Source organism: Aquarana catesbeiana, linkage group LG10, assembly GCF_042186555.1.
Source record: "Aquarana catesbeiana isolate 2022-GZ linkage group LG10, ASM4218655v1, whole genome shotgun sequence".
Classification (NCBI taxonomy): domain Eukaryota; kingdom Metazoa; phylum Chordata; class Amphibia; order Anura; family Ranidae; genus Aquarana; species Aquarana catesbeiana.
Genome location: NC_133333.1, coordinates 27,360,394 through 27,382,347, shown reverse-complemented (window position 1 = coordinate 27,382,347; position 21,954 = coordinate 27,360,394). Strand labels below are relative to the sequence as shown.

Genomic DNA, 21,954 nt, shown 5'->3' with positions numbered 1-21,954 from the left:
AAAGGTGTCCAGTGCATCCCCTCACCAGTATTCCAACAGTACAAACAAATGGCCACTGACCTCACCTATAACTGGCCTTTGCAGCAAGGAGAACATGGAAGGGCAACGCATGAAAAACAAAACCAAATAAATTCCCAGCTCAACTATTTTTTCACGTTTCCTGTCTATGGACGAATGGAGGTTACATGTTTCCTGTCTAGAGTGGAGCTCTAGTCTGCAGCCAGATACCCTTGCTATAAACTGAGACACTGCATTACAAAAGAATGGATATTTTAAATATATAAATATTTTATACATACAGTAGTTACGTTGGTCCAGCCTGGACCAATATAACGATGTATACAGTTTACCATGTTTGTGGGATACCTTTAAAGGTTGGAAATCACTGCTTTAGACACCGTTACTCCAATGACCCCCATTAGCTTCCAAGTCCCATGCAGTAGGGCAGCCTCTTGGTACACAACCCAGAAACTAGCAGAGATCACTGGAGAAGCGGTGTATAAAACAATGATTTCCACATGCTTACATTGGTTCAAACAATATAAAAAAAAATGGCACACCTGAAATTTCTTTTTCAAGTACAGTAACCCACATGAAACAACCACAATGTATTAGACATAAAGATTCTCCTCCTCACAGCCACTTCAGACCTGGTGCCCTTTATTACCAAATCTGTCCCTGCTCACAAACCAGTCATAAAAAAGGAAGCCACTGCAGGCTACAGGGAACCCTGGGGTCTAGGACCGCCCCTCTAATGCCTTTCACTCATAGGACACAAAGCTGAATGGAGCTTCCATTTAGAGATGCATACACAGCAGCGGCCCTTGCTGGCAGCTTGACCTCAATGTGTGTGTGTGTGTGAAGATTTTACGTATTTCTATATAAGATTTCAATGCTCTCTTGGCTGAAGGGTTTGTGAGTACTTAAAGTTGGTTGAATAAAACCCACCTTTTGGCGCAAAATCATACTATCGTATTGTTAATTTTTTTTTTCAAACAAAATATCTTGAAGAAAGAAGAAATTTGGGCTCTATAGAATGTAACCCTTGAGAACCTTTAAACTTTAAGATCATCTTAGCTAGGAGAGTTTAATGGAACTGTGTTTGCCGATCTGCTACAAGAGAGGCATACTGCTTTGGTGAGTAGACATGTGCACTGCCGAAAAATGTATTTGTTTTTGTTATTGTTTCATTCGGTTTTTTTTTTTCCGTTTTTCGGGTCATTCGTTATGTTAGAAATTCGTAAATTCGTATTCGTACATTAGTAAATAACTAACTAATAAATTCGTAAATTTTAAAACTCGGAAATAGGAAAGAAAATATAAAAATTCGAAAGAATGAAAATCCAAAAATTCTAAAAATAATAACTAATAATAACTAACTATGAAATTATAGGTATTGGAATTTCCTTTCTACTACGAATGTATTCGAAGTTACCAATTATCCGAAATAACGAATGCCACATCTAAACAAATGGAATGGAATGGATTAATAATAAATAATAATAATAAAACTTTTTTATTATCATTATTATTATTATTTATTATTATTCGTTATTTCAGATAATTCATACCTTCGGTTAAATTTATATTTGTTACTTTCACTAACAGCCAAATTTGAAAGGAAATTCCAATACCTATAATTTAATAGTAATGGTTAAGTTATTATTAGTTAGTTATCATTTCAGATCTTCGAATTTTCAGGTCTTCTAATTTTTGGATTTTTGTTCTAATTTTCAGATTTTCGTTCTTTTGAATTTTCATTCTTATTTTCAGGATTTTCGAATTTCTGAATTTCGGAATTTTCAGATTTTTGAATTTTGAATTTTAGAATTTACGAGTTTTCGAATATTCAAATATTCAAATTTAGGAATTTGCGAATTTACGAACATTTGAATTTACAAATGTATTGAGAAAAATTTGTTAAACGGGTTTTCGTTAATTTGGATATTTCTGAATTGTCTAAATTAGTTAAAAGACGAATTTGGAACGAAACGAATTGCACATGTCTATTGGTGAGTGAGTTTCTGTTGGAAGAGGGAACACTGAGCACCATTTGGAGCACCTGTATTGTATCTTTTCGATGCACTGGAGAATGAACTATATTATATGAACTTTACACAATACACAACGTTTTAATATATTTTTTTATATATCATATTTTAGCACTTTATACAGACTCATAAACTTTTTGAGACATAACACACTTAATGCGTACGTGTTTCAATTGTATATTGATCTTTTTTCAAATTTCACCATTTTGTAGATAGTCCTAAAATTGTCAATGGAAGAAATTCCAGTTGTTGGAAAGTTGCTGGAAATCACCTTGTATGTACGTGTGTAATTCAGTCAGTTCCTGAACCAACTCTGAAATGGAAAATCAATGGGAGGTCCATTAATGTATCAAACCACATGAACGGCAAAGTTAGTATTTTCACTGAGAGATCTAATTCAAGTACCAACAGCACACTAACCCTTCCAATCAACACAGAAGAGAGTCAGAATATACAGTGTGTGGCTTCCAACATTCATGGAGAGCTTCTTCTGGAGCTATTCAATGAAACAGGTAAGGATCTGAAAAACTTACATAAAAAGGTTATTTAACTAAAAGAATATTGTTCCGTGTGAATACCCAACCACAAGAAAGGGAAATGAAAATGTCAAGACAGGACTGTTTGAATAGAACACAACTCACCTTGTAAATTGGACTCAACTATCATTCGCTTAACCTCCTGACAAAGGGCTAACAGGAGAGCAACCTTTTATAGTGTGTGGACTGGGACTTTGGCCAAAAAACACCTCTGGTCAGGTGCAAGACTTGTCCAGTGATGTTCTTATTTACAATGCATCGTTGGACATTCATTAGGGCAATTCTTGTCGAACATCAAGAAAGTTTGGAATAAATCTGAACTTCCAAACAGGCAGAATTTGGTCTGAACCCAAAGTTCATCCCTTGTAAGCAGGACTATTTCTTCTTTAAGTACACGAATACATAGCAGGTTCTCACACATTTTTTTTCGAACCAATTTCGCATTTTTGGAGGAACATTAATGCCAAGTACAGACGATCAGACATTCCGACAACAAAATCCTGGATTTATTTCTGATGGATGTTGGCTCAAACTTGTCCTGCATACACACGGTTGCACAAATGTTGTCGGAAATGCCGAACGTCAAGAGCGCAGTGACGTACAACACATACGACGAGCCGAAAAAAATTAAGTTCAATAGCCTGTGTGGCTTTTCTGCTTGATTCCGAGCATGTGTGGAATTTTGTGCGTCCGAATTTATGACAACGGATTTTGTTGTCGGAAAATTTGAGAACCAGCTCTCAAATTTTTTTTGACGGAAATTCTGACAAAAAATGTCCGATGGAGCCTACACACGGTCGGAATTTCCGACAACAAGCTCACATTTTGTTGTCAGAAATTCTGACCGTGTGTACGTGGCATTACTGTTTTACAAGGATTAACTATACGGTTACGAGCGCCTTATATATCAGTATTTCCACCCAAATTTGAAAAAGCGCGGGGAGGACGGCTGAGTACACCCGGGCTGGCACTCTCAAATCTGGTGTTGCATAGAATATTGATATGATATATGAGATTGTTAACATCTATAAAGTGCCCCCTCTGATAAGTGGGCATATTGCTTGTTGAGCTCTTAGTAGGTCAAATAGATGTAACATTCTAACCCAGTGAAATCCTGTACATTGAGCATTTTATGTGCCTGTCTTTGGAAGCATTTTGTATCTAATTGCTGACTCTTATGCCCTATACACACGATCGGATTTTCTGACAACAAATGTTGCATGTGAGCTTGTTGGCAGAAAGTCCGACCGTGTGTATGCTCCATCAAACATTTGCTGTCAGACTTTCCGCTAACAAATGTTGGCTAGCAGGTCCTCAAATTTTCTGCCAACAAAACTTTGTTGTCAGAATTTCCAATCGTGTGTAGTCCGATGCACAAAAGATCACGTATGCTCGGAATCAAGCAGAAGGAGTCGCACTGGCTATTGAACTTCCTTTTTCTCGGCTCATCGTATGTCTTGTACGTCACCGCGTTCCCACGTTCGTAATTGTTGGCCAACATTTGTGTGACCGTGTGTATGCAAGACAAGTTTTAGCAAGATCCTTCGAACAAAAATCTCCGGTTTTGTTGGCGGAAATTCCTATCGTGTGTACGGGGCATAAGATTGATGCCAAAATGTAACATCTACCAATATAAACTGTATGTACTCTAGAAAGTTTTGTTCTGATGTTTCTCAGTTAATATTCTTCTTGAGTAAAAAAAAAAGCTGCGGTACAACAAGAAGTGGATTCTGTTCAATTGACCACCAATTGACCACCAATTTGGGGGTCCGTGCTTATACACTAAAACCCGAGCTGGAGCATTTATAGTTACTAAACTACATACTGTTTTTTTTCTTTAATAAAAAAAACAGGTTATGGTGAATAAGTACGTCAATTAACTCCCATTTCCATTTCTCCTTGTCAAAAAGGATCTATAAAGTAAGCTCATTGTTTTACAGTAGGGTTTATATAGGTAAATATCATGAAATTTCAAATATTAAACATTGGGTTCACGTAAACCTAAATTAAAAATATATATCATTTCCTTAGTTACTTTTGTAGGTATTTAAATGATTTATACCTACTATACATATTGTTTACAAGTAGAGTGTATATAGGTCAAATAAATTCTGATAATGAGCTTTAATCGTAAGGTGGAGAAAAGGAAAGAGAAAGAAGAAAAAGGGTTGAAAGGTAGAGGTATGGTCCACAAGGTTGTCCCGCTCGTCAGTTTATTATTCTTTTTAGTTCTCTTTGAAGCCTTAGAATGGGTGTCTCTGTAAGTCATTTAATCTGTTACCATGGCAACAGGACAGAGTCATTGAAGTTTGACAGGAACTGTTGTTTTATCCAAGGATGCCAAAGTTTTTCAAATTTTGGAATTTGATTTTGATCGATGGCTACCATCTTAGCATGGGACGTTGTATTATTCATTCTGTGAATTGTTTCTGCTAGTACCAATGTAGGAGATTTCCATGCCTTGGCCACTGTTTGTTTTGCAGCCGTTATTAGTTGGATCATAAGTTTGAATTGAGAGAGTGTTAACCATTCCGGTTTTAGATTAAGTAAAGTTAAATATGGATCTGGTTGTATTATTTTTTTTAAATATTTTAGATGCAATCACGAAGACTTCCTTCCAGAAGGTTTGGATTACTGGGCACGTCCACCATATGTGTAAATATGTGCCTATTTCTGGGCATCCTCGAAAACAAAGAGCTGAGGTATTAGGTGAATATTTTGCCACTCTAGCGGGTACAAGGTACCAGCGAGTTAGGACTTTATAATTTGTCTCCAGTGCTAAGATGTTGGGTGAAGATGACTTAGATGTGAGCCATATGTTAGACCAGTCCATGTCTTCTAAAGTTCGTCCCAGGTCCTCCTCCCACCTCTGAACGTAAGAGGGTCTATTAAGATTTGCTACTCCATATAATTGATTATAAAGTGATGAAATTGTACCTTTAGCAAATGGATCTTTTGTACAGATTGATTCAAAAATGGATAATTGGGATAATGGTGTATCCCCCTTTAGGAATGGTGTATAGAAATTTTTGATTTGGAGATATCTAAATATCTCAGAGTTTGGTAGATCATATTTTTCTCTAAGTGATGGGAATGAAAGGAATGATTTAGATGCTATGAAGTCATTTAGTGTCTGAATGCCTGATGTTGTCCAAGCTTTAAAAGAATTTGGGTAGATCCATGCCGGATAAAAGGCCGGATTTCTGATAAAAGAAAGGAGAGGATTGTGTGGAGATTGTAACTGATATTTGGTTTTTAGTTTATCCCAGAGAGATAAGAAGTGTTTGGTTATGGGATTATGAATTTTAAAGCGGTCTTTAGGATCAAGCCATAATAAATTTGATATTAATAGAGGGTCATTTTCTGAAGCCTCTATAAATACCCATAATGGGATTTCCTGTTTTGCATGGTATTTGGACAGACTCGCCAAATGTGCTGCTCTGTAGTAGTTAGTAAAATTAGGGTATCCCAGGCCTCCTTTATTTTTGGGAAGATGTAGTGTGTGTATTGGTATACGTGGTTTAGAAGAGCCCCATATAAACGAAGTTGCTCTTTTTTGTACTATTCTCAAAAAATAAGAAGGAATTGGAATAGGGAGGACTCTGAATAGATAAAGCAATTTGGGTAGAATAGTCATTTTGATTGCATTAATCTTCCCTATCCAGGATAAAGAAAGTTGCGACCATTGTTTTATTAGATTTGTGATCTGTCTTAATACAGGAGGATAATTGGTTGAGAATAAGTCAGAATGAGATGCTGTTAAATGAATTCCAAGATATGGGATTGATTTTTCTGCCCATGTGAATGGGAGTGCAGCCCTAGCCGGGATCAATTCCATGTTTGTGAGTGAAATATTAAGCACTAGGCATTTCTTAGGATTAATCATAAGGCCGGATAGGGCTGCAAATCCATCAAGAGCTGGTATTAAGTTAGGACCAGAGACCTGTGGTGATGATAGAAAAAGTAATATATCGTCTGCAAATATACATAATTTGTGTGTAATACCTCCTACTTCAATGCCAGTTATAGTTTGGTTTGTTCTGATTAGGGATGAGCCGAACACCCCCCGGTTCGGTTCGCACCAGAATCCGCGAACGGACCGAAAGTTCGCACGAACGTTAGAACCCCATTGACGTCTATGGGACTCGAACGTTCGAAATCAAAAGTGCTCATTTTAAAGGCTAATTTGCATGGTATTGTCCTAAAAAGGGTTTGGGGACCCGGGTCCTACCCCAGGGGACATGTATCAATGCAAAAAAAACTTTTAAAAACGGCCGTTTTTTCGGGAGCAGTGATTTTAATGATGCTTAAAGTAAAAAAAAAAAGTGAAATATTCCTTTAAATATCGTACCTGGGGGGTGTCTATAGTATGCCTGTAAAGTGACGCGTGTTTCCCATGTTTAGAACAGTCCCTGCACCAAATGTCATTTTTAAAGGAAAAAATCTCATTTAAAACTGCTTGCGGGTTTAATGTCATGTCGGGTCATGGCAATATGGATGAAAATCAGTGAGACAAACGGCATGGGTACCCCCCAGTCCATTACCAGGCCCTTTGGGTCTTGTATGGATATTAAGGGGAACCCCGCACCCAAATTAAAATAAGGAAAGGTGTGGGGCCACCAGGCCCTATATACTCTGAACAGCAGTATACAGGCGGTGCAAACAAGACAGGGACTGTAGGTTTGTTGTTAAGTAGAATCTCTTTGTAATTTTGAAAATTTTTAACGAAGGAGTCACTGATGACATTGAGCTGAGGGAAGAGGCCGCTGCTTTGCCAGACAAAGCACCCTGGGCATGGGTGAGAGAGGATGAGGAGGATGAGGACGGCTTGGTCATCCACTCGACCAAGTCTTCCGCATGTTGCGGCTCAACACGGCCAGCTGCCAAAAAAAAGGCCAAGCGTGTCCCATGGCCACGTGCTGATGAGGATGCACCGTCTCCACGACCAGCACTAGACACAGAGCCTGCTTGCCCTCTCTTATTGGCTTGTGACTGTCTGCCTCTCCTTCTTGGCCTTCCAGACATACTAATGGCCTGTAGCTGCACTAAGCTGGGATAGAACACCTGTAATTTTCTTCAGGTAGCTTTATATACTGTAACCAGACAAGCCTGCCTGTCAGTAGGAAGATAACAGGAACGGATCTAGCTGAACACTGTGAGCAGGACGCACTGTACTAAATGTAAATAGTCTAGCTGCCTGACTGTGGTACTAATAGGATCAAATAGAACACCTGTAATTTTCTTCAGGTAGCTTTATATACTGTAACCAGACAAGCCTGCCTGTCAGTAGGAAGATAACAGGAACGGATCTAGCTGAACACTGTGAGCAGGACGCACTGCACTAAATGTAAATAGTCTAGAAGATAACAGGAACGGATCTAGCTGAACACTGTGAGCAGGATGCACTGCACTAAATGTAAATAGCAGGAACGGCTCTAGCTGAACACTGTGAGCAGGACGCACTGCACTAAATGTAAATAGCAGGAACGGATCTAGCTGAACACAGTGAGCAGGACGCACTGCACTAAATGTAAATAGTCTAGAAGATAACAGGAACGGATCTAGCTGAACACTGTGAGCAGGACGCACTGCACTAAATGTAAATAGCAGGAACGGATCTAGCTGAACACTGTGAGCAGGACGCACTGCACTAAATGTAAATAGCAGGAACGGCTCTAGCTGAACACTGTGAGCAGGACGCACTGCACTAAATGTAAATAGCAGGAACGGATCTAGCTGAACACTGTGAGCAGGACGCACTGCACTAAATGTAAATAGCAGGAACGGATCTAGCTGAACACTGTGAGCAGGACGCACTGCACTAAATGTAAATAACAGGAACGGATCTAGCTGAACACTGTGAGCAGGACGCACTGCACTAAATGTAAATAGCAGGAACGGATCTAGCTGAACACTGTGAGCAGGACGCACTGCACTAAATGTAAATAGCAGGAACGGATCTAGCTGAACACTGTGAGCAGGACGCACTGCACTAAATGTAAATAGCAGGAACGGATCTAGCTGAACACTGTGAGCAGGACGCACTGCACTAAATGTAAATAACAGGAACGGATCTAGCTGAACACTGTGAGCAGGACGCACTGCACTAAATGTAAATAACAGGAACGGATCTAGCTGAACACTGTGAGCAGGACGCACTGCACTAAATGTAAATAGCAGGAACGGATCTAGCTGAACACTGTGAGCAGGACGCACTGCACTAAATGTAAATTGCAGGAACAGATCTAGCTGAACACTGTGAGCAGGACGCACTGTACTAAATGTAAATAGTCTAGCTGCCTGACCGTGGTACTAATAGGATCAAATAGAACACCTGTAATTTTCTTCAGGTAGCTTTATATACTGTAACCAGACAAGCCTGCCTGTCAGTAGGAAGATAACAGGAACGGATCTAGCTGAACACTGTGAGCAGGACGCACTGCACTAAATGTAAATAGTCTAGAAGATAACAGGAACGGATCTAGCTGAACACTGTGAGCAGGACGCACTGCACTAAATGTAAATAGCAGGAACGGATCTAGCTGAACACTGTGAGCAGGACGCACTGCACTAAATGTAAATAGCAGGAACGGATCTAGCTGAACACTGTGAGCAGGACGCACTGCACTAAATGTAAATAACAGGAACGGATCTAGCTGAACACTGTGAGCAGGACGCACTGCACTAAATGTAAATTGCAGGAACGGATCTAGCTGAACACTGTGAGCAGGACGCACTGCACTAAATGTAAATAGCAGGAACGGATCTAGCTGAACACTGTGAGCAGGACGCACTGCACTAAATGTAAATAGCAGGAACGGATCTAGCTGAACACTGTGAGCAGGACGCACTGCATTAAATGTAAATAGTCTAGATAGAAGATAACAGGAACGGATCTAGCTAAACTGAATACAGTGTATATATATATATATGCAACACCTGGGATGCATATATATACACAATACACTGTAAGTGCAGCTAACTGACTGACTGTTCTGCCTAATCTATCTAACTCAAATCAAATGACACTGTCTCTCTCTCTCTCTCTATCTCTCAGCACACCGGAACACACACTACACAGGGCCGCCATGCAGGCGGCCTTATATAGTGTGGGGTGTGTACTAAATCCCCTGAGCCATAATTGGCCAAAGCCACCCTGGCTTTGGCCAATTACAGCTCTCTCTACTGACGGCACTGTGATTGGCCAAGCATGCGGGTCATAGTGCATGCTTGGCCAATCATCAGCCAGCAATGCACTGCGATGCCGCAGTGAATTATGGGCCGTGACGCGCCACACGAATTTAGCGCGAACGGCCCATAAAGTTCGGAATTCGGCGAACGGGCGAACAGCCGATGTTCGAGTCGAACATGGGTTCGACTCGAACACGAAGCTCATCCCTAGTTCTGATGTATTGGGCCATGGGTTCGAGTATAAGGGCAAATAATAAGGGAGATAATGGGCAACCCTGTCGGGTACCTCTTTCGATATTAAAGGCTTCAGATTTGTATCCAGCATATTTTATATAGGCTTTGGGTTTATTATATAATGCTTTGATCCATGTTAAAAAGTGGGGTCCAAAACCCCATTTTTGTAATGAATATTGCATATATTGCCAGGATACTGTGTCAAATGCCCTCTTAATATCGAGAGATAGAAAACATAAAGGGATTTTCTGTTTTTTAGCAATATGTGCCAATAACACTGCCCTGCGTATATTATCGCCTGCCTGTCTATTTGGCATGAAGCCTACTTGATCTCTATGTATTAATTTTCCTATAATGCTATTGAGGCGTTTTGCTATTATTTTTGCTAATAATTTAATATCGAGGTTTAACAGAGAGATAGGCCGATAATTCACACAGGAAGTATCATCAGAAAGGGGTTTTGGGATCATACAAACAATTGCCATTAGTGTTTCTTGCCGAAAAGAATGTCCATCTAGAAGTTTGTTAAAAGTTTCAGTGAGAATGGGAGAGAGTATTTCTGAGAATGTTTTATAGTATAAAGCCGAGTAGCCGTCTGGGCCTGGTCTTTTGTTAAGTTTTAGGTCTTTTATGGTGTTAGCAACTTCATCTATAGTTATAGGCTCATCCAAACTGCTTTTTTGATTCTGAGATAACTCAGGTAAGGTTATTTTTGAGAAGAAGGATTCAGCCTCTGTAGGATTAAATTCATTGTTTGTCTTGTATAAAGTTGCGAGATGTGAGTGAAATTTATGGACTATTTTAACTGGATTACAAGTGTAAACATTTTTTGATAATTTCAAACGTATTGGTTTGAAAGATTTGTTAGTTGAATTTAATGCCCGAGCCAAATATGTACCTGGTTTGTTTGTATTCATGTAGAAATTGTGTTTGGAGCGTTTGAGGGATTTATCAACTGACTCAGTGAGAAATAGATCGTATTCCAATCTAGATTTTTCCAGATGAGATTTTGTACTCTGAGATGGATTATCTTGAAATGATATGTAGGCTGCATTAAAATTGAGTTCTAGTTTTTTTGCTAGATTTTTGCGTTCCCGTTTAAATAGTGCCATTTGTCTTTGTATTGTACCACGCAAGACAGGCTTATGAGCTTCCCACAGTGTTATTGGGGAGATGTCTGTTGTATTATTAATTGATATGTATTCCTTTAAAGCTTGTTCAATGGCCATCTGATGTAGTGGGTGTTTGAGCATTATGTCTGGTAAGTACCACGTTGGGTCATGCACTTTTGGTATGGCTGAGGCTATAGTAGTGTATACTGCATTATGGTCAGACCACGGAATCGGAATTATATCTGATGCAATAATTTCTGGTATCATTCCTATTGTTAGAAAAATATGATCTATTCTGGTGAAGGTTTGATGAGGGTGCGAGAAATAAGTGAATTTCTTTTTCATTGGGTTACTTTCTCTCCATGAATCTACCAGATTGTATTTGGAAAGAAGTTGAGAAAAAGGTAATCTAGAGGTTATTTTGGATGGTGTAAAAGGTGATTTATCTAGAAATGGGAGGAGGACCTGGTTCGAATCCCCACACATTATCACTGTTCCTATTTTGTGTGTATTAATCACTTGTAATATATGTGAGAGGAATGGTGTAGGTTGTTTGTTAGGAGCGTAGTAGGAAATCACCGTGATTGCTGTATCCATTATATAACCCATGAGTATCAGGTATCTACCTTCTGGGTCTTTAATTTCTGATGATAAGGTAAATGGTGTGGATCGGTGAAATGCAATTAGAGTTCCCCTTTGCTTGGTACAGGCAGAAGCCGTGTAAATTTGTTGATAAAAAGGAGACATATATTTTGGAGTAGAATCTTTGGTGAAGTGTGTTTCTTGGAGGCATACTATGTGAGCCTTCTTGTTATGGAAAGTACGGAAGGCTTTGGTCCTTTTTTGAGGGACATTTATTCCCTGAACATTCAGGGAAAGTATATTCAGTGGTGCCATGGCAACAGATCAAATAGTTTTGACTTACTTTTTGTTATGCAGAGCTGACTGCGCAGATCAACCTGTGTGGACTGAAGAGATGAATAGATAGAAAAGAAACCAGTGAATTCTGGAGTAAAGAGTAAACAAAAAACATATAAGATTAGATGATACATTGTATAAATTATTTTTTGCAAGTAATCACAATTTACCCGTGAAAGAGAATAAATATCTCTCTCTCTTCGTCACACTCCCACATAATATGGTTGGGAGAATGAGGAGGGCTAATGGGGTACACGGATCTTCCGCTTACAGGAGAGAAGTGCTATGTCAAAAGACATCAAAATGATGTTTCATTAATTGGAGTGCAGAATATAGTTTTTGTTGAAATTATTTATTCCAGGGTGGTTGTATATGGTTAGTCTTGCCCTAGGCTAAATAATTCAGTTAGAAAGGTACTGTTAATAACTTTGGTATTGATGAAGATAGTTTGAATTATTTTGGGATTTTAACCCTTTTAGAGTAAACAATTACATATTTTATTCATATGTAACTGTTTAGATATGTTAACTCATAAAATTGAGGTTGTATTGCTTCAGATTAGAATAAACAAAAACATAATTCTAGGAACTAGTTAGGTAATAATATATTTGTTTTAAGAAAAGAAAGAAAAAGCTTCCATTACTTCTGGATTATTGAACATATTTGTCCTAAAAAGTAATAAATCTATTGTTATTACCTGATAATATATAACTGAACAAGAATTTCCTTATTTCACTTATATATTCTAAGGCTATATGAATCAGAAGTAATAAGAAATATAACTGGAATGTAACATGATCCCACACAGTGTGTGACTATCAGAATGCAGTTACATTCAGTTATAAATATAGGTTTTTTATAGAGAACCATCTCTTAGTATAATAAATGAAGAGATATCAGGAATTAGGATGTCAGTCCATTGAATCTTCTTGGTCCATGGATGATGTGGCATAACGGCCTCTTTTGTGAGAATGATGATTCCCATTTTGTTCTGAAATTTTCTGGGTGCTGCCTGAAGGTGAAGATGATGCCATTCTTCTGCGTGTGGGAGTGTTGCTGCTTGTGGGTTCTGTCAGATTTAATTTTAAAAGGGTTTGTTGTAGTTCATCTGCTGATCTGCTTCTGTAAATTGTACTTTGGTAGTTAAATCTGACTGAAAAGGGGAAACCCCACTGATACATAATGTTGTGGCGTTGCAGTTCCATTAGTTGGGGTTTCATGGATCGTCTTTTAGTAATAGTAAGTTGGGATAGGTCAGCAAAAATTTGATAATTGTGTCCTTGAAAATTAAGTTCCTTTTTTTCTCTTGCAGCAATTAGTATTTGTTCTTTCGTTCTGTAATAATGACATTTTGTGATTATATCACGTGGGGGTCCATCTTTTTGGCTGTGAGGGCTCTGTGTACTCTGTCCAGTTCTAAACGTTCAATAGGGATATCTGGCTTTAGTTCTTGTAATAGAGCAGTAATAGTAGATTGCAGGTCTGTCACAGTTTCAGGTATTCCCCTTATGCGCAAGTTTGAACGTCTGGCTCTATTTTCGTAATCTTCGAGCTTAGTTTGAAGTATTAAATTCTCTTTTTTTAATTGTTCCAATTCTGTTATATTTTCTTGGGTTGTAATTTCAATTTCATCCATTTTTATTTCTAAGGCTGTGGTGCGGTTTCCCAGCTCTCTTATTTCTTTGGTTAGGCTTTTTGTTATTTGGTCTGAGGTTTGTTTTAAAGCCTTATGAAGCATCTTTTCAAATTGTAATAATATTACTGGGGATACTGAGGAGGCTTGTGGAGAAGTTTGTGAGAGGATTTGTTCTGTATCTGACTCAAATGGAGAGTCTTGCTGTGACATTTTCTGTCTGTGAGAGCGCCCTGATGCTGTATCTTGTGAGGTGACTGGAGCTGCTTCAGCTGCAGTGAGTGCCTGTGAGCTCTTTGTGAGGTGATTTTTATTTCTGCCACGGTTTCCTCCCAGTACCATATTTCCTGCCCAAACTTTCACAGTTTGTTCCCTGGGGCAAAAAGGTTCAAATGGATACCTTTTGAGCCTGCAGGCTCCGCTTTGTCCTTCTCTTCTCTCCTCAGCGGTGTGGAGCTCTAACAATGCATGTCTGCTCCGCTAGGCTCCGCCTCCTGCCCCCATTTCCATTTCTCAAAGTATCTTTGTCTTTGGGCTTTAAGCAGGTCAATACCTAATATAATCAATATTTGCCTGACAGCCTGGTTTTACTCTGGTCTATTTGTTGTCTACTAATATTGACCATTTGAGTGAAAGTGGAACCAAAGGCAAAACTTTTTTTTTTTTAAATTTGAATAGAATAATGGGGGGGTCTTAACATCTGTTTTTTTTCCTTCTGTGTCACATTGGGGGAGATTTCACTTTACTTCTAGTCTAACAGCCAAAACAGGAAGTGAGAGGAATTCTCTCCAAAGTGCAGGAATCCCAAGTTGTCACCAGAACCAGTGTCCCCTTAGGAAGATTTCCCCTTTATTACTGTTCTAGGGACAACCCAAAATTTGGTATTTTTTTTCACTTTCTAATTGGTGATAATGGTAAACTGGACAAATAGAGAGGGTGAATCTCCCTCAACGGGGGGGGCTGGGGGGGGCACAGACAGCAATAAAACCTGACAGGTGTTCTAATCCTTCTCCACTCTATCCAAAACTAAAAAAAAGTTTTGCCTTTCATTACACTTTAAATTATTTTATGATTGTAATTACTTTTTTTTCTTTCTCAGCTCAGTCAGCATCTAAAGCATTTCCAGCTTCTGCAATATATGGTGGATGTGTGATTGCTGTATTGATAGTGATTGGAATTTTATTAATATTTTTCTACAGAAAGTAAGTCTTTTCTTTCTTTTTTTTTTCCATACACTTATTAAGCATAATGAAATATACAAGAAACATATCTCACATTATGACATTAATACAGCATGAATTAACAGGTAGTTCATTGAAACACGTGAACTTTAGGAGGTTTACAAATATCCTGTAATAAAGAATGTTCATTTTTCATACCTGAGCGGGTACCTGAGATGTTTTCATAGGAGAGATTTAGCTAGTTAACGTCTGTACCTCATTTATGTCTGTGTCAATTTCTATAAAATATTGTTGGCTGCGTAAAATAATGTGGTAAGTCTTTTCCTAAGTGCACATGTATGCTGACACAATTAAATATATCTTCCCACAATGTTTCACCATTTTTTGTCTATTTCATTCCCCACTTGAGTCAAAATAAAAATAATGTATTTTCCTGCAGGAGTTAAAAAGAAAACAACAAAAAAAAAAAAACAGCTCAGTACTCATCATATCTCCAGTGCTGCTCACTAGACATGTGCACAGCCAAAAAATGTGTTCATTTTCGTTTCATTCGTTTTTTTTTTTTTTAGTTTTTCAGGTCATTCCTTATGAACGCAATTCGTACATTCGTACATTCATAAATTCATTCATTCGTAAATTCGTACATTCGTAATTTTGTACATTCGTTCATTCGTACATTCGTGAATTCTTACATTCGTGAATTTGAAATTTGAAAATTCAAAAACCCGAAAATTCGAAAATCTGAAATAGTAACTAACTATAAAATTATAGGTACTGTAGTTTCCTTTCAAATTTGGCTGTCAGTGAACGTAACAAAGAAAAATTTATCCGAAGTTACGCATTATTCGAAATAACGAATGCTGTATCTAAACAAATGGAACGGAACAAATTAATAATAAATAATAATAATAATAATAAAATGTTTTTATTATTATTATTATTATTGTTATATATTATTATTAATTCATTACGTTCCATTCGTTTGGATACGGCATTCGTTATTTCGGATCATTCGTAACCTTCGGATAAATTTGTATGTGTTACGTTCACTAACAGCCAAATTTGAAAGTAAACTACAATACCTATAATTTTATAGTTACTAGTAATAGTAGTTAAGTTATTATTAGTTAATTATTATTTCAGATTTCCAAATTTACAAATTCACTAATTTACTAATGTACGAATGTACGAATGTATGAATGTACGAATTTACAAATTTTTTGAATTTACGAATATTCATAAAAATTCATTAAACGGGTTTTCGTTAATTCGGATATTTACGAATTAACTAATTTGTCGAAATTCGTTAAAAAACTAATTCGGAACGAAATTAATTGCACATGCCTACTGCTCACTGTGCTTCCACCTAGAGCCAAGCTGTCTACAGGTGAGCCTAGAAGTGCTATGGACCTGCCCCTTAGGGGTGCGTAATTACGTCTTCCCAGTTTTACAGGAGATTTAATGAGAGAACAGCACTTATGTCACTACATGGTGCCATTCTCTGCAGCATTCAGGACCTCCCAATGCTGGGACAAGAGGGTTCATAAAGTCTTGTGCCCAGCCCAAAGACTGCAGGAATATACACTATATTACCAAAGGTATTGGGACATCTGCCTTTACATGCACATGAACTTTAATGGCATCCCAGTCTTAGTCCGTAGGGTTCAATATTGAGTTGGCCCACCCTTTGCAGCTTCAACTCTTCTGGGAAGGCTGTCCACAAGGTTTAGGAGTGTGTCTATGGGAATGTTTGACCATTCTTCCAGAAGCGCATATGTGAGGTCAGGCACTAATGTTGGAGAGAAGGCCTGGCTCACAATCTCCGCTTTAATTCATTCCAAAGGTGTTCTATTGGGTTCAGGTCAGGACTCTGTGCAGGTTAGCCAAGTTTCTCCACCCCAAACTCACACATCCATGTCTTTATGAACCTTGCTTTGTACATGGGTCCAAATCATTAGGTGGAGGGGGGATTATGGTGTGGGGGTTGTTTTTCAGGGGTTTGGCTTGGCCCCTTAGTTACAGTGAAGGGAACTCTTTAGGCATCAGCATACCAAGACATTTTGGACAATTTCATGCTCCCAACTTTGTGGGAACAGTTTGGGGATGTCCCCTTCCTGTTCCAACATGACTGCGCACCAGTGCACAAAGCAAGGTCCATAAAGAAATGGATGAGCGAGTTTGGGATGCAGGACCTCAACCCAACAGAACACCTTTGGGATAAATTAAAGTGGAGACTATGAGCCAGGCTTTCTTATCCAACATCAGTGCCTGACCTCACAATTGCCCTTCTGGAAGAATGGTCAAACATTCCCATAGACACACTCCTAAACCTTGTGGACAGCCTTCCTAGAAGAGTTGAAGCTGTTATAGCTGCAGAGGGTGGGCCAACTCAATATTGAACCCTACGGACTAAGACTGGGTTTCCACACTGGACATCCCAACAGATTCTGGGAAAAAAAATTCTCATTGGGTTTGATTTACTAAAGGCAAATAGACTGCAATCCACAAGTACAATTGCTCCAGGACTTAGTAAATGAAGAAAACTTCACTTTGAAAAGAATATCCAATCACATGCAAGGGAAAAAAAATAGCATTTTTGGCTTGCACATGATTGGATGATGGAAGTCAGCAGAGCTTCTGCTCATTTACTAAGCTCTGGAGCAACTGCTCTTGCAGAGTGCACAGTCTATTTGCCTTTAGTAAATCCGCCGCTGTATGTCTGTGTATACAGTAACTACAGTATAGTCTACAAGAAGTCCAAAGTGCAAGAAACAATGTTCATTAGCCCCCTCTAAAATTTCTTCTATTAAAGTGTATTTAAAGCAAAAACTTTTATTTTATCCTTTTAAATAGAGCAACAAAGGGTTTACTTTCCATGTGTCTTCCAGGGTAATTCAACCTTTTAATTGGTCCTCGTGACCACTGTCTCCAGTACAGTGATGACCACTGTCTCCAGTACAGTGATGATTACTGTCTCCAGTACAGTGATGACCACTGTCTCCAGTACAGTGATGACCACTGTCTCCAGTACAGTGATGACCACTGTCTCCAGTACAGTATTGACCGCTGTCTCCGGTACAGTGATGATTACTGTCTCCAGTACAGTGATGATTACTGTTTCCAGTACAGTGATGGGCAATGCAAAATGTAAAATTTGTAAAAGAAGCAAGAAAAGGGAAATCTAATTAGCTCTGGAGCAAAGCACTTGTAAAACAGTCTAGTTGCCTTTAGTAAATCAACCCTGGGCGTATGTATTGGGGGGGGCGCCCCTGTGCCCATTATGGACAGGCCACCACTGCCTCCTAGCATTTCTAGCCAAAGCCATCTTGAGTAAGGGCAGATGGTTAATGTAGCATTTACTTCCTTGAATTCATTAGCCCTTAGCTCATGTATGCAGACAGAAGTGTGCGCTTAGCTGAGAAAGCCTCTCCTCCCCTCCTCCCATGAAGACTCCTGAGATGTAAGACATCATTTTATCCTAGGCCAGTGATAGTGAACCTTGGCACCCCAGATGTTTTGGAACTACATTTCCCATGATGCTCAACTACTCTGCAGAGTGCATGAGCATCATGGGAAATGTAGTTCCAAAACATCTGGGGTGCCAAGGTTCGCCATCACTGGCCTAGGTCATAAAACCAGGAAGCAACTGAAGAAATGTAAAAATAAATAAATAAATAAAACAAGTAAATGTACCATGTCTTCCTATCTATTTACTAATGCTAGCGGCATAAAGATTAAATTAATAATGACTGAGAGAGTTTAGTTCTACACAGTGCAAGGTAAATTCCTATTGGTTGCTATGGGTTCAGTGTTGCAGACCTACTACTTTTTTCTCTTCACTATTTTTTTGAATACGCACATTTTCTGGACTTATTTAATATGCGCATTGAAAAATGATAATGCGTGGAACAATACCCGAGGTATTCAGATAATTAAAAGGTTATGTGTTATTGGATCCTTGGGCTAGTGAACTTTGAAAATTTGACTTCCACCTGTTGTCTTTGTATATTAATCAGACAATGTCGATCCTTCTTTTTTTTTTTTTTTTTTTTACATTTTTAGAAGGAAGATAACAAATTATACGGTGAATTCAAGGCAGACCCATGTCAGTGTTACGGATCCTATCTATGGCAATTCAGAAATGTTTTCTAATGTAAGTTATCCACGCAAATGTTTTCTGTTATATTTCTGGGTGCTGTTTTACTTTTACAAACTCTAGGAAATAAGATGTGAAATGCAGGTAATTAATGAAATATATCAATAAAGTAATATTGTAGTTAGTTCTTTGAATCGGTACATTGTTCTTGGATAAATTATTGGCAAAAAAATATAAAATATTTTAGCATATTCCCAAAAATGCATACCCAAAATGCATGACACACACGTTTGTATGTGTTCAGACAGCAATGCCAGCCATTGCTAGACACGTGCAATTTGTTTCTTTCCGAATTCATTAAATGTTAAATAAAAAAGACCGAAAATGTAGAAAAAAAAAAACTTTTTTCTTCGTTTCTGTCAGTAAATTTTTGAAATAAGTAATTTTTCGCCTTTACTGATATGTGCTGATGAGGCGGCACTGATGGGCACTGATAGGCTGCACTGATGGGCACTGATGAGGTGGCACTTATGGGCACTGATGAGGCGGCACTTATGGGAACTGATTAGGTGGCACTGATGAGGAGGCACTAATATGCTGCACTTATGGGCACTGATAGGTGGCACTGATATGTGGCACTGATGAGCACTGATAGGCGGCACTGATAGGTGGCACTGATGGGCACTGATAGGTGGCACTGGTGGGCACTGATAGGTGGCACTGATGGGCAGCAGTGATGGGCATTGATGGGCAGCACTGATAGGTGGCACTGATAGCCAGCACTGACTGGCATCACTAATGGGCACTGATTGGTGGCACTTGTGGGCACTGGAGGGCACTGATTGGTGGCACTTGTGGGCACTGGAGGGCACTGATTGCTGGCACTGCTGGGTACTGATTGGTGGCCCTATATTTGTAATCAGGACACTGATGATCAGTGCCCTGATTACATGTGCAGATGTCCCCTGCGAGGAGATGCCACTGATCGGCTCACCTCGCCACACACTCTGTCAGTGTGAGGCGAGGAGCGCTGATTACCAGCATATTCGTGTTTACATGTGACCGGCTGTGATTGGACACATATATCAGAATTAACGAAAACCCGTTTAACTCATTTTTCCCAATATTCATAAATTAGAATATTCGAAAATCTGTAAATTCGGAAATTCAGAATTCGAAAATCCAAAAACCCGAAAATCTGAAATAATATCTAACTAATAATAACTTAACTACTAGTAACTATTAACCGGTTCCTGACCATGTCATGCAGCTCTCCTTGGTGAAATCCCGTACGAGTACGACACGTCCTACCCTTTTTCGGCCACCAATGGGCGCATGCGCCCACTGCCCATCGTCGGCGGGCACGATTGCCGCTGGCCACGCATGATCGCTTGCACAAGTGCCAGCACGATGATTTGTGTGTAAACACACAAATCCCTGTGCTGTCAGAGGAGAGGAGCCATATTGTTTGTTCCTACTAAGTAGGAAAAACGATATGTCTCCTCTCCTAGTCAATCCCATCCCCATACAGTTAGAACACACTGAGGGAACACACAATTAACCCCTTCATCGCCCCCTAGTGTCAACCCCTTCCCTGCCAGTGACATTTACACAGTAATCAGTGCATTTTTATAGCACTGATCGCTGTATGAATGCCAATGGTCCCAAAAAAGTGTCAAAAGTCTCTGATCTAGCCATCGCAATACCTCTAAAAATTGCAGATCACCACCATTACTAGTAAAAAAAAAATAATAATAAAAATGCCATAAAGCTTTCCCATAGTTTGCAGGTGCTATTTTGCGCAAACCAATCAATATACGCTTATTGCGATTTTTTTACCAAAAATATGTAGAAAAATGTATATTGGCCTAAACTGATGAAGAAATTTGTTATTTTTTTTAAATTGGGGGACATTTATTATAGCAAAAAGTAAAAAATATTGTTTTTTTTTTCAAAATCGTCGCTTTTTTTTGGTTTATAGCGCAAAAAATAAAAAATGCAGAGGTGATCAAACCACCAAAAGAAAGCTCTATTTGTGTGAATAAAAGGACACAAATTTTGTTTGAGTACAGCGTTGAATGACCGCGCAATTGTCAGTTAAAGCGACGCAGTGCCAAATTGTAAAAAGTGCTCTGCTCAGGAAGGGGGTAAAATCTTCCGGGGCTGAAGTGGTTAAATTATAGGTATTGGAATTTCCTTTCTAATTTGTCTGTTAGTAAATGTAATGAATACAAATTTATCCAAAGTTACCAATTATCGGAAATAACGAATGCCGTATCTAAACGAATGGAACGTAACAAATTATTAATGATAAAAAACAATAATAATAATAAAAACTTTTTATTATTGTTATTATTTATTATTCATTTGTTCCATTCCATTTGTTTAGATGTGGCATTCGTTATTTCAGATAATTTGTACCTTTGGATAAATTCATATTGGTAACGTTTACTAACAGCCAAATTTGAAAGGAAATTCCAACACCTATAATTTATTAGTTAGTTATTAGTTTGTTGGTTAGTTATTTTGAATTTTCATTCTTATTTTCGGATTTTCGAATTTTGGAATTTACTAATTTTCTAATTGGATCATAACGAATGACCTGAAAAAAAAAACAAAAAATAAATAAAAATGAATAAATGAAAACAAACACATTTTTCAGCAGTGCACATGTCTTGCCATTGCAGGCCTTGATCTAAGCTAAAGGTAGACTCACGTGAAATTCTCATGTAAAAAAAAAAAAAACTCATGTAAAAGACAAGGAACGAGAAACAATGCCACCGACTAAGTGTAGTAGTTTATTAGCTCTCATAAAAACAAAAATAATATACACTCACTCTGAGTGATCCAAAAAGCAGCAGGTAATGCAGTTCCACTAGATGGCAGCCTTTCCGCAGCCCAGGCACTTCCCCATGCAGATAGCATCTTGCAGAAAACCAGAAGTGCTGCTGTGGACAGCATGGGAATCGTCATGGTAGAAGCAGGACACAAGCATGGTGTGA

At 38.6% G+C, this 21,954-nt stretch overlaps 1 protein-coding gene across 2 annotated transcripts in view; it reads left to right on the top strand.

Moving 5' to 3' along the window:
- Positions 1 to 21,954, top strand: part of LOC141110486 (sialic acid-binding Ig-like lectin 13) — an 83,789-nt gene that overhangs the window by 22,048 nt on the left and 39,787 nt on the right. For both annotated transcript variants that reach the window (XM_073601852.1, XM_073601851.1), the window contains exons 7-9: positions 2,264 to 2,563; positions 14,775 to 14,877; positions 18,919 to 19,009. In XM_073601852.1, coding sequence (XP_073457953.1) covers positions 2,264 to 2,563; positions 14,775 to 14,877; positions 18,919 to 19,009 — 494 coding nt within the window. The remainder of the gene's footprint in view (positions 1 to 2,263; positions 2,564 to 14,774; positions 14,878 to 18,918; positions 19,010 to 21,954) is intronic.